This window comes from Choristoneura fumiferana, chromosome 11 (assembly GCF_025370935.1).
Source record: "Choristoneura fumiferana chromosome 11, NRCan_CFum_1, whole genome shotgun sequence".
NCBI classification, from domain to species: domain Eukaryota; kingdom Metazoa; phylum Arthropoda; class Insecta; order Lepidoptera; family Tortricidae; genus Choristoneura; species Choristoneura fumiferana.
In genome coordinates, this window is record NC_133482.1 from 6,477,010 (window position 1) to 6,490,477 (window position 13,468).

Consider the following 13,468-nt stretch of genomic DNA (forward strand, 5'->3'; position numbering starts at 1 on the left):
TACACAACTTGCTTGGTACGTGATGGAACTGAGGATGGATGACTGTTATAAAACTTATCTTGCGGGTGACGAACAACTAACATCAGCCAGTTTTTATACTCAAAACTCTGTTGATAATTGAGGCTTATACCACGTATTACTAAGACAGTAAGAGATAAATAAACACATGCAATATTTCTTAAATTACGCTTTATTAGTGAGTCAAGTTTTTAAAATGTGAACCATTGTTTTGAACAAAAATTTCATACGTAACCGGATTTCATTATTTAAATTAGTAAAATTATATTTTATTTCTTCTGAGACTGTTGTAATTCTTAGCAGCAATTCTTCTCTTGTGTTTACTGGTCGTGAGTAAACCTTTTCTTTCAATGTCCCCCATAAAAAAAATCTAGAGGAGTCAGGTCTGGTGACCTGGCGGCCAGGCGAGAACATTGCTTCCACGACCTATCCACCTGTCGGGGTAATTTGTTTAACCACTGCTTAACTGCATACCCGAAGTGGGCCGGGCAACCATCATGCTGGAACCACATTGTTCTACGTGTTCTCCAATTCGACATCTTCTAATAACTCATTGAGCTCATTACTCAAAAAATTTTAATTAGTTTAATATGATGGGACCTATCAATTTTCCGATAATTCCCAGCCCCCACATGTTGATTGAAAATTTTGTGTTGGTACGGTTCACTCTCTTTGAATGCGGATTTCCTTCCGCCCACATATGTTGATTCATAAGATTAAATACTCCTTCTCTCGTAAACATCGATCGTCAGTCCATAATACCTTGTCAAGAAATCCGGGGTCTTCTACTAATTTCTGGTTGATTCTTTGGCAATATGTGACTCTAGCAAAGCTATCGTTCTCTATCAATCCTTGTAATTTACAATGGATGGAAAATGAAGACAAAACCTATTCATAGCTTAATATGGTCTGAATTACCATGTACAATTTGCTATAGCTCTTGATACAACGTTGGATCTTCTATTAAGTTCATAATGCAGACTTTTCTAGTTTTGCTAAAACAAATTATCACCCGTTTTTCACTGTGAATCTTTCCAAGTCTTTCAACCAAAACCGTTCTTTGGTATTTCCACTAAGAATGGAATTCTGCGGTACGCGACGAGTGGGAAATCTTCAATTCCGGATCTAGCAAACTGCTCTTGGCGAGTTTGCCGTTACACCCATTACAATAAATGAGGTCCAGTTAAGTTGAGGCAGCGAGATCATTCGCAATGTATTTATTATTTATGTAACTTTACTTTCAAGAAGTTCAACAAATATAGGATTGACAGCGACCGCTTTTTTTTTTTTTTTTTTTTGTTGATATGGCGTTTGCTGCGAGGCACTTTGCCAATGTCACGTCAAATTGCGTGATTTTGACTATCTCTTTTGTGGAGCGATTAAAATAACCCAGGGAAGGGACACTGTGGCAATTAGTTTACAATTATTTACATTTCATTTACACACATACCTAAATGCAACAATTAAAATTTATAATGTGAAGCATTGTTTACAGCTTGATATCGTTTTTGTCAATAAATTCAGCCAAAAGGTAAATAACAATTTCTTTAAAGTTAGCTAAAAGGGTACGGACGTTAGTCGGGAGCTCAGTTTTTAATTTTATAAGATCATCATAAATGTCAAACTTATTCAGAGGGCAGTTAAAAAATATATGATCTAATGATCCAATGTCCTTACGGCATTCACACATAGGATCATTTTTAATTTTAATCTTGTGTAGAAATTCTGGAGAGCACACGTGACCCAGTCTAAGTCGAATTAAACAGCTTGTCACTTTTTTCTTGAATTTAAATTCGAAAACCAAGGACGACGAGGAATATTGTTCTGGATTTTATAAAATTGTAGTTTGTTGTTCGTGTTCCATTCGTTGGACCACGAATCAAACAACATCAACGTTGAGAGAGCGGCTAAATCATTACTAAAGCATTGATGTACAGAGTGGCTACTTCCAGTAGCAGCTTCCCTAGCTGCCTTGTCTACAGCTTCATTCCCACTAATGCCCTTATGACTAGGAATCCAGGATATCTTCACCTCCAGGTTCATCAAGTGGCAAGAAAGAAGAGCTTCCTTTAGAAGACATACTATTGCCGACTTAGCACAATTTTTAATAGAATTACATGAAAGGGCTTGGATGGCACTGAGACTGTCCGAGAAAATAATTGATTTAACTATTCTATGCTCTTTTATATATTTAATTACTTTTAGAATCGCTGAACATTCTCCAGTAAAAATATTTGATATAGGAGGCAATTGAAATTGATAGGTTGATCGTGAATTATCATGAATAAAGGCACACCCAACAGGTTCATCTTTATTAAGTTTTGAAGCATCCGTGAAAAACAAATTCCAGTCCTGCCACTTGTCCCTGATTGCCGACAAGAACTTGTCATTGGCCGCTGAGGAACTTTTTTGAATTCCTAATTTTACTATTTTCGGGTGAAAAGTAAGGGCCTGAAAGGAAACTAAATATATGGGCAATTTAGAAAATGTTGCTATAGGAGCATTAAAGCTGTTTAATCTGTTGAAACTAATTAAAGTATTAGGTTTTGTTTTCCTGCGCCAATAGACGTTTATTTCAGTATAGTTTTGAAGTAATTCTAGCTTAGGAAAAAGAGGATGATTATCAAATTGGGCTACACGAAAGATATATCTATCTGCCAGGTATTGACGGCGAATATTTAAAGGAGGCTCCGAACATTCAACCTGTAGAGCTTTAATGGGTGACGACTTCATAGCCCCTGTTACTATCCTTAGTGCTTTAGATTGAACCTGGTCAAGTCTTCTAAGATTTACCAAATTACAGGGTTCTAAAATGATAGAGCCGAAATCTAAGTGCGACCTTATTAAAGCATTATACAGTAATTTTTGAGAATAAGGGTGGGCACCCCACCAAGCACCAGATAGGCAACGCAAAATATTAATATTTTTTCACATTTGCTAACTACATAGTTAATATGTTCAGAGCCCGACAATTTAGAGTCAAAAACTACACCAAGAAATCTAGCTTTATCTTGAAGGGAGATTTGGTGAGAGCGGAATGTTATATTTACTGGGGTTATAAAACGTTGCCTAGAAAATACCAAAGCGACGCTTTTTGAAGGTGATAAATCTAAACCATGAGCGTCAAGCCACAGACCCAGAGAATCAAGAGCTCTATTTATAAAAGTAGCAGCTTGGTCAACGTTTTTACTAATCGCATAAATGGCAATATCATCAGCATACTGGAGTATATTACAATGCTGGTTAATAGCCTGATCTAAGTCAGAGGTGTAAATGTTATACAAAAGTGGACTTAACACCGAGCCTTGGGGCAGGCCCTTCCACACCAGTCTACTGCATCCCTGACAATTTGGCAATCGCAATGAAATCTCCCTACCAGATATAATATTATTTATAAAACAAACCACTTTCTCCGGAACACCTATCTGACGCAGTTTACTTCTGAGCACCGAGAGTAGGACATTGTCATAAGCCGCAGATATATCAAGAAAAACCGAGACAACGGACTGTTTTTGTGTGAATGCCAACCTCACGTCTGTCGATAACAGAGCATGGCTGTCAGTAACACTTTTGCCTTTTCTGAAGCCAAATTGAGTTGACGATAGAGCACCTGTATTTTCCACATACCACTCAAGCCTATTTTTGAGCAGATGCTCAGCCACTTTGCACATAACTGATGATAGGGCGATCGGTCTATGAGAATTGTGATCCTCAGGGTCTTTTCCAGCTTTAAGGATAGGAAGGATTAGTTGCTGTTTCCAGATTTTGGGAATATCACCTGTTTCGAATATTTTATTTATAAGATCCAACAGAAAAGAATGAAAAAGAGTTCCAGCCTTTTTAAAAAAGAATAAATTATACCATCCCTACCTGGGGCCGAATCTGTTATTGATGAAAAAACTGACTTGAGTTCGTCTAAGTCAAATTTCCTACTCAGAAAATGATCAGAATGGCTGAAGTGGTACAAAGTAGGTATATCGCTAGAAAGTGGAACTGTTGGGGGAGCTAATTTATTCAGGAAATCCTCAGTCCATGCTAGAGAAGAAGCATAACCAGAAGGGGGAGCCTTGCCCTTTCGGAAATTTCTGATATTTTGCCAAACAATTGAAGAATTGGTAAAAGGAGAAACAGATTCGCAAATTTATTCCAACCATTACATTTTTTGAGGGACAAAAGTTTTCTACATTTAGCTCTGGCTTTTTTAAAAGCTATGTAGTTTTCAATATTAATATCCGAGACATATTTCTTTTCTGCCAGATTTCTATCTCTTACAGCTGCCGAGCATTCAGCGTCCCACCACGGCTGTGACGGAACCCGACGCCTTACAGCCTTAAGGGGAATAGCCTCTTCAGCGGCTTCATGAATTACTTTAACAAAACGGTCATGCGCATCTTGAAGGTTGATATTAGGATCAGATGAAAGAATTTCTATTTTACTATCAAGAGAAAGGGAATAGCTGTCCAGTCAGCCTTAGACAATCTGTATTTCTGCAAAGGGAGAAGTGAGACTGGGGGCAACAGGAATTTGGAAGAGTTATGATTATAGGAAAGTGATCACTGTTATGTGAATTGTTTGAGATATTCCATGGTAATTCAGAAGCAAGGTCTGAAGAGCACACAGAAACATCTACAGCCGACACATTTTGGTTAGGAGCCGTACGTCTAGTAGGTCTACCATCATTTAAACAGCACAGATTTAATTCATCGAAAATGCTCAACAACTTTTACCGTTATTGTCAGATATGGCCGATCCCCAAGACATATCGTGACAGTTTAGATCACCCATCAAAATCATGGGTTCAGGAATATTTTTAATATAGAACAAAGTTCTGATAAAACTGAGTGAGAAGGGTGAGGAATATAAATAGAGACAAAAGAAATGTTGAAAATATTTGCAGCCACAATAAACAGGTTACTGGAATGAGCAGGTATTTGGATATTAACAAAAGGAATACATTTTTTAATGATCAGAGCTGCCCCGTCCCAGCCATCAACTCTGTCATCACGTAAAGTAATATGACCAGATAAATTAAACGACGACTGAGGCTTTAACCATGTTTCAGCGATTGCAAATACAATAGGGTTATATTTTTGGCAAAAGTATGTAAGTTCAGATTTTTTGTTAATAATACTACGCGCGTTCCACTGGATGGCCGTATACATTTTGAATTTTTTTATTTAAAATGTTGCAAAGAGTTTCAACTTTTGTAGCGACGTTGGACGGTAAGTTTTCTACACTAAGAAGCATAATAAGTGTGCCTAGTAATGAGTCTAAAACATTGTTGTTCAACTGGGCTTCATTATAGAAAGATCTATCAGAGTTAGTAACATTAGATAAGAGGGTATCCTCTCGAGCTACTTCTTCGTTGATGTAGTCATTCGAATAACGAAGAGCACAACCATTTTGCGGCGGGGAATATTGAAGCTATTGATTAAAGCTTGGTGCGCTTTTTTATCATAACCCTCAGAGAGAAGAGGACGAGGCTTGCGGGTCACTGTAATAGTTTTCCTATATGATTGGGTATTTGGCGGCGGGGAGCCCCTTGTCGCATCTGCAAATGAACGTTTGACTGTTGGGAATCTTTGAGAAGCCTCTCCATAAGAAATAGAATCTTCTGTCATAGTTAGTTTAATTTTTTGTTGGCGCTCAAACTCTGGGCATACTTTATCCGTGGCAGAATGAGGACCAGAACAGTGAAGACATGAAACATGTTCAACCTTGCATTCCCGGCTTACATGAGGTTGAGCACACCTTGAACATCGAGGCGGAGATCTACACTGCGTTTGTACGTGACCAAATCGACAGCATTGGTAGCATTGTATGACCGGGTAATTGTACAGTTGCGTTTCAAAAGAGTTGTGAAACAGAAAAACACGACTCGGCAGTTTTTGACCATCAATAGTGAGAGCCACTGTTTCCGTTGGCAGCCACTCTACTACATCATCTACTTTTCTTTTTGCATTAAGTCGTCTCGCCTTGAGAACCCTACCAAAATCCTGCGGGGTAATTATATTAGCGGCTAACTCCTCGTTGCTGAGATCCTTCGGGACCCCACGGACAATACACATTTTGCTAACATTGTAGGTGGGCACGAATGCTGTGTAATTGGAATTTATTATACATTCGTTATTTATAAACGCATTAGCAGCGGACGCAGAATCAAATTCGATGGCAAGTCTGTTACGTCCTACTTTCTTTATTCCGCCTTGCTTAATATGCCCAATTCTCTGAGAAAACATAAATTGGCCAAATTTCACTGGGTTAAGGAAGGAGCCCGAACCAGGTGATGATTCTTTTTGAGCGACGTGCACAATAAACGGACCTAAGTCACGGTTGGAATAACATTGCCTCGTAACAGGCGGAGCCGGAGGTGTACGATCAATTTTCGTTATTTTTCTAGTGTCATTGTCAGACGTTTTAACCAACGGTCTTTTCTTAGGTTTAACTTTAATGAACTCACCAGAAATTTCTTCATCATTCTCGAGAAAGGAAGATTGTGTTTGCTGACCCAATGGAAGGCTATTAGGGGATTCTAATTCCATATCAGTTACCCTCAATTCAGATTCGGACTGAGCCCCCGGAACATTGGAGCATGACGGGTCCGAATTACCCGCCATTACGTCCGTCCCCTGTACATTATATATTTGAAACAACGTATCACCTGAATTATATCTACAGAAATACTAAACAGAAATTATATTACAAAACAGAATTAAGATTACTAAAAGCCACCTCCAGAAATTATAAAAATTGGATAAATCCTACCAGAACAGGAAATGACGTGTTACCCTTCCCGCGCTCGAGATGTCAATCCAGGCCTTGGTTAGGGTGGGCCAGGCAAACAAATAAAATCGTTTACTGACAGTGACAGTTTGTTTGAGCATTTAATAAAAACGTCTGTCATAGGAATTTTAAAAACCTTGGCTAAAATTTAATCGCAGTTATCAAGGCGCGGCCACATGCAAATCGCTCGACGCTCGTTTTCATAACAGTGTCAAGTCACGTGACATATAGCGATAAAGCTGAAAATGTTGAGCTTTATCGCTGGAAAAAATTTTTTTAACAAAAAAGTAAAACCGACTCCAAAAAAATATAAAAAAAATGGTACCGACTACAAAACCCTTGAAAATATTTTTCTAGTTAGGTACCTACTAGCTCGAAGTCGGTGCCTCAGCACGAGCCAGCAGGAGTGGAACAATAGTCGTCTACCTCACCTACATACTATGAGCTTCAATCATAACTAGAAAAGTATTTTCAAGGGTTTTGTAGTTGGTTCCATTTTTTGTTATTTTTAATTTTTTTGAAAAACTACTTTATTGTTAAAAAAACTTTTGTCACTTTTTAGTGATTTGTAGCCAACCAAAGTACATCGCACAACGATTCCATTAAGTCCAAACCAAACACGGCTTAGTTGCGTTGTTTTATAACAGAGTTCCGTTGCCTACCTTCCGGCTTCAGCATCAGATCAGTTCGAAAGAATCATTAACTTAAAGCTTCTTCTTAGTCGTTTACCTAGGTTTATTAATCATGATCGTTTATAGATGCGCGAGCAGTACTTAGCTTTAACGAGTTCCATTGGCCATCTACGGTCTTCTTCATCAGGTCCAGTTTACCAAATGATACTTTCTGAATGTAAATGCTTATCTTAATGCTCAAAATGCCACAATCGCCATAGGTGTGCCTATAAATTTTGAGGTTTGCCCTCGATTTCCCTAGGATCCCATCATCAGATCTTGACTCCGTGACAATGGGACCACCGCAGAAGAATACTCTTTCGAATAAAAAAAGAATTTTGAAAATCGGTTTACAATTGACTGAGTAATCGGTGAACATACATAAAAAAAATACAAACATTGTAACAACCTCCTTTTTTGAAGTCGGTTAAAAAGAAAGAAACCTTCAATTTCGGCTAAAACACTGTTTTTTTTTCACTCACTCCAATTTCTTTTAATTACTTATACCACTGCCACGACTGCTACTTATGTACATACCTACCTAAGTACCACTATTTAGTACCAGCTGTTGCCCGCGTAGAAATTGTTTATCGCTATCCCGCGGGAAGTACGTATGTCCTTTCGCGGGGTTCAAACTATCTGTATACCGAATTTCATCTAAATCGGTTCAGTGGTTTAGACGTGAAAAGGTAACAAACAAGCAAACAGACCTACAAACTTTCGCATTTATAAAATTAGTGAAGCACGAAATACGGAAATACAAAAACCACCATAGTGCGAGTCAAACTCCGTGCAATTTTTTTAATTTTTTACTATCATAATTAACACTTACTGTCAAGCCAAACACATGCTAATTATAATATAATAAGAGGTGGATAATAGAATATATAAAACTAAATATTTACGTTAAGCATTTATTGAGCTCAGTGTCACTATTGACTCCAAATTCAAAAACAATTTTTTTTAGAGTAAGTACCTCCCATAGACGTAAAGTGGGGGTGATTTTTTTTTCTTATCCAACCTTGTAGTGTGGGGTATTGTTGGATAGGTCTTTTAAAACTATTAGGGGGTTGCTAAAACGATTTTTCGATTCAGTGATTCGGTTGCAAAATATTCAACTTTAGAGTTCAAATTTGCATTAAAATCGAGCGTCCCCCCCTCTAAAATCTAAACCGGTGGAAGGAAAAATTTGAAAAAATTAAGGATGATAGCACGATGATAGTAAGTTTATCAAACTTACAAGGAAAACTATAACGGTGGAGTATTTATTATTTAATATAACATAGTACAAATCAAAATAAAGGTAACTAAGGGGCTGTTTCACCATCCATTGATTAGTGTTAACTGACGGTTAAATGTAATGCCGTCTCTATTTGTTTTGTTCGAATAGACGGAGACGGCATCACATTTAACCGTCAGTTAACACTAATCAATAGATGGTGAGTGAAACAGCCCTAAAACTACAAACTAGTTATAAATCAAAAAAATGCTTAAGAATTATTAGTAGTTTAGGGGCTGTTTCACCATTCATTGATTAGTGTTAACTGGCGGTTAAGTGTGATGCCGTCTCTATTTGTTTTGTTCGAATAGACGGAGACGGCATCACATTTAACCGCCAGTTAACACTAATCAATGGATGGTGAAACAGCCCCTAAGAGTAAATAGCAGCCTAAGGTATAAAATATACCTAAACTTGGAATATTCCGTACAAAATACGAAAAAAAATAACAAAAAAAAAAACCTTAAAAAATATTACTTAATTTTTTTTGGTAATGGCTACGGAACCATATTTGGGGCGTGTCCGACACGCTCTCGGCCGGTTTTTTTTAAACTAAAAATGTAGTCCTGCTTAAAACAGAAAAATACAAATAAGTATTCTTTGAGGTTAAAGTTGTAAAATGACCCTAATTGTCTTTTAAAAAAGGTTGACATATCAAGGTTCGGATGAAAAGGGCCTAATTCTTCCTTATATGTATATACGTACACTTATTATCTACATTGAACTTTCAGTACACTTCGAAATTTGAAGCTGACTACTAAAAAATGAACAGGTAAAGGAAAAAAAGCATTAGAAATGTATTGTTCATTGGAAGAATTTGCCGTATTTTAATTTTTTATTATGATTAATAATGATTATGACACCAAAATTGCTTTTAGATTTAACAATAACAGCTATATCAAAACCATTAGCCATAAAAGCAATAATATAATAATACTCTTATTATTGGATGAAGGGTAATAGAAAGAAATAGTAAGTTATTCGAAATTAGCTATAATTAGCGTTAGTAAGCTATTCATTAAAACCCTTAAATACCAATATCGAAAATAAGTTAAGTAATAATATTGAAATGGAAACCGTGGATTTATGTTTTCTTAAATTTCCCAAAAAAAGTTTAGCGGAAATAAGCACTTTTGAAAAGACACCTCATTTCTACTGATAAAAAATTCAAATGTTTAAATTAAAATTAAACATGAAATCAATCAAAATGTAAGTATAATAAAGTAATCAGGAATTTAAATGCCTACAATACCAGCTGGAGTAATAATAAATCTGGCACTTTTATTGCTCAAGTGTGGAGCAAAAACTACAGTCATTTCTCTTACATTTGAATATTTTTCTTGAATAAAATCTGATTCATTTATAATATCAATTGTTTCTGATGTTTTCCTAAGACTTAGTCTAGTTGACACCATGTTAGACCAAGCAAGGCCCAAGGAAGGTAAACAATTATTAGAGCCATCAAAAGCTGCAGTAACTTGATTTATACAAACAATGGCCAAGTTAGCATTCTGAGCTGTTTTGATCAAGGACATAGCCAGCTCTCTCAGATCTTCAGCTCTTTGAATGTAATTAGTGGTATCAGTTCTGTATGGGGCTGCAATAGAGTCCACAACAATAAGTGAAACTTTATTTCTACTTAAAAGTTTTGGTAAACGCACCTTTACACAGGATAGCAATTCAATTGGCTCTGTTACATGTTCAATGAATATATTTTTGCCATAATCAGTTTCAGAATTACAGTCTGGTATGCTATGTATGATTTGTTCAAGCCTTTTCACAGGGAACAAGTCTTCAGTGCATATGTAGACACAACCACAATATGAATTATGTGCCACAGCTTGGAGTAACACTTGAGTTTTGCCAGATCCACTTTCGCCATAAATCTCTGTCAGTGTTCCTCTTAGGAATCCGCCTTTCAGTAAATAATCTATTGTATTGCACCCAATAGATATTCTCGGGTTTAGATTTTCTTTCTGCAATAAAAGGTCTCCTGGGACACTTTCTGGTGATATGTAATCTGCAACCATTGATTTTAATAAGAATATATCATCGTTGCTCAAGTTTGTTAGCTTTTTGATATCCCACTTCGACAGCATAATTATTTGTTTTGCTGTGCTAACGCCAGCTCTTTCAATAACTTCAAATATCTTCTGTGGAAGAATATTTTTGAGCAGGTCCATTATTTTTTTGAAATTTTAATTTGATTACACTATTGTAATACAAAGTATGATAGAATTGAACCGATCTGCGTGATTATAAAACTACAATATCAATATGCAATGCCAATTCATGTAATGTATTTGTATTTATATTACGGAATAATAAAAACAAGGTATTTATTTACTGTGCGGTGCGATAATAAATGGTTATGCAAAGAGTAGTATAATATGTATGGTTGGTTTCCCGTTTCGCGCCTTTCTGTTGCTCTGCTCACTCCACGTCACGGTCACGCTGACAGTGACAGCGTTACGTCAAAATTTAATTAGTTTTTTTTTTAAATTTTCACTGATATTAGATGCTTATATAATTGCCAAAGTAAAAATTACTGAAAATTCAAAGGAAAATACACTTTCCAAAACTCGCGTTTTGTTTACATTCTGTTTTTGTTTTCTTTCACATCGTATCATCACATGTCAAACCGATAGTTCACCGGTGATCGATAGATTATGATGGTCATGTAAATATTATCAATCACTAATACCTACTAATAACCATGGCTTTAAACAAAATTTTGTGTAGAGCTGCCTGTTTGGCTGCGATACACTTTCACCCCGCAAGGTCCGTTCACTACGCGCGGCTCGCGATCAATGCCAGTCCCAGTCGAGTTGCCGCTGCTGGTTTTAGTAGTATTCCTCCGCCCGTAACGAGTAAAAGAAAAATGGTAATTAATAACCAATTATTCGCTTAAGAAATTATTTAGTTTATGAAATTTATTTTTGAAATAAGTAATATCTGTTTTCTTATTACTTTGTGTGATTTTTTAGGCTGACAAATTGAGCCAAGACGAACGTGACAACCTTCTCCAACCCCTCCTTCAGGCTGGCTGGAAAATTCAAAGCAAAAGGGACGCCATTGAAAAAGAATTCATGTTCAAGAACTTCAATGAAGCTTTTGGTTTTATGAGCAGGGTTGCCTTGTTGGCAGAGAAAATGGACCACCACCCAGAGTGGTTTAATGTTTACAACAAGGTTCAGGTTAGTTTCTTATATTTAAATTATCCTGTGGCCGTATTGTCTAATGCTCTGGCACTCTTTTTATCCTCATTTCATGCTGTGTGACAGAAAGAAGTGGTGAAAACAATTGTGATTCTGAGTGTGTTAGACAATACGGCCTCTTGTTAATATGCCTCTAGTATAACAACAACATCTTGAACTAAGATTTAAGAATTTAAGTGGCATTAAATTAAGGTGCGACCAAAGCACTGCTTAAAGAATGGTGACAGCACGGTATTGCAGTGGTGCACCATATGCGGACAGTTTTTTTTGCATGCTTTCCACACCGCTGCTTAAAAAACGCAAACGGTGCGGAGTCGCAGTGACGGGCCGTAAACGACAAGACTTTTGTTCAGTAAAGTCCTGACGTTTACGGCACGTCACTGCGATTCCATATTTCAAGCAGAGGTGTGGAGAGCATGCGATAAAAACGGTGCGCATACGGTGCGTCTGCGATTCCGTGCTATCACCGTTTTTTAAGCAGCGGTTTGATTGTACCTTTAAGTGATATATAAAATAAGACTGGGTTCACATGATGCAGTCTTGCACAATTTGTAATACACATTTTATCATAAAAGTAGTGGCACTATAACTTTGAGGTGGGAATAATTCTGCATCATCACAGGCATCATGGAACAACTTGTAATCTAATGAGATTTAAAATTTACTTCCTGTGAAATATTCTAAACTTAATTTAATTTTGTTAACAGGTGACACTATCATCCATGATGTAAATGGATTGAGCAAGCGTGACATTAAAATGGCTACGTTTATGAACACCTTGCATCAGTAGAAACAATAAATATGAGACCAAGGAATGTATTGATGTTGTGAGTTAGTAATATTTTAAGTTTACTATCACTTGTTTACAATAAAGTTTGAACTTTTGTTCTTCCATTGAGATAAAAGAGCTTACAGCAATATAATTATGAAATAATAAATAAATGTTGAACATGTTCAGATGATTTTTAATTAAATAAACATTTTTCACTTTTTGTTTTACGTAAATCATATTCTCTTTGGAAAATCTGAGTAGTAGGCACACTATTTATTAAACCGCTTTTCGGACATAACATGGACAAGTTCTGCGATCATTGAATGGTTCAGTTTCAAAGATAGCTGAACAGGGGTATGCCTTCTCCATTATCCTCTTGAGTTCGAGTGCATGCTCCATTCCTCTTGTCTCCACAACAAATTTGAACTGCACAGAAAATAATGAAATGAAATGAAATGATATATTTATTCCAGACGTAAGTCCATAAAACAATCAATAACAATGAATTACTAATTAGAAGTCAAATAAAATTAAAATTAAATTATGAACAAAATGAAATAAGATTGAGAATTAAATTTGTAATTACAAATTAAATTTAATGAAATCAACCAAATCAAAATTGTTTTCAATCAAATCAAACAAACATGCAATTTTAATCGGTGGGCCTGAGTTATAGACGGAGAACGGACTGCAAAATTTCGTATCTACTTGATACCGCGATGAAATG

At 36.4% G+C, this 13,468-nt stretch overlaps 2 protein-coding genes across 2 annotated transcripts; one reads left to right on the forward strand and one right to left on the reverse strand.

Moving 5' to 3' along the window:
* Positions 1–9,682: 9,682 nt before the first annotated feature.
* On the reverse strand, positions 9,683–11,178 carry LOC141432330 (DNA repair protein XRCC3-like). The gene has a single exon (XM_074093874.1). It carries the CDS (start codon positions 10,932–10,934, stop codon positions 9,987–9,989), a length of 948 nt encoding a protein of 315 aa, XP_073949975.1. The 5' UTR covers positions 10,935–11,178; the 3' UTR covers positions 9,683–9,986.
* Positions 11,179–11,308: 130 nt separating this feature from the next.
* LOC141432332 (pterin-4-alpha-carbinolamine dehydratase-like) lies at positions 11,309–12,905 on the forward strand. Its single transcript, XM_074093875.1, has 3 exons — positions 11,309–11,635; positions 11,739–11,948; positions 12,677–12,905. The coding sequence occupies exons 1-3, from the start codon at positions 11,468–11,470 to the stop codon at positions 12,698–12,700; spliced, it is 402 nt and encodes a 133-aa protein (XP_073949976.1). The 5' UTR covers positions 11,309–11,467; the 3' UTR covers positions 12,701–12,905.
* The last annotated feature ends 563 nt before the right edge of the window (positions 12,906–13,468 follow it).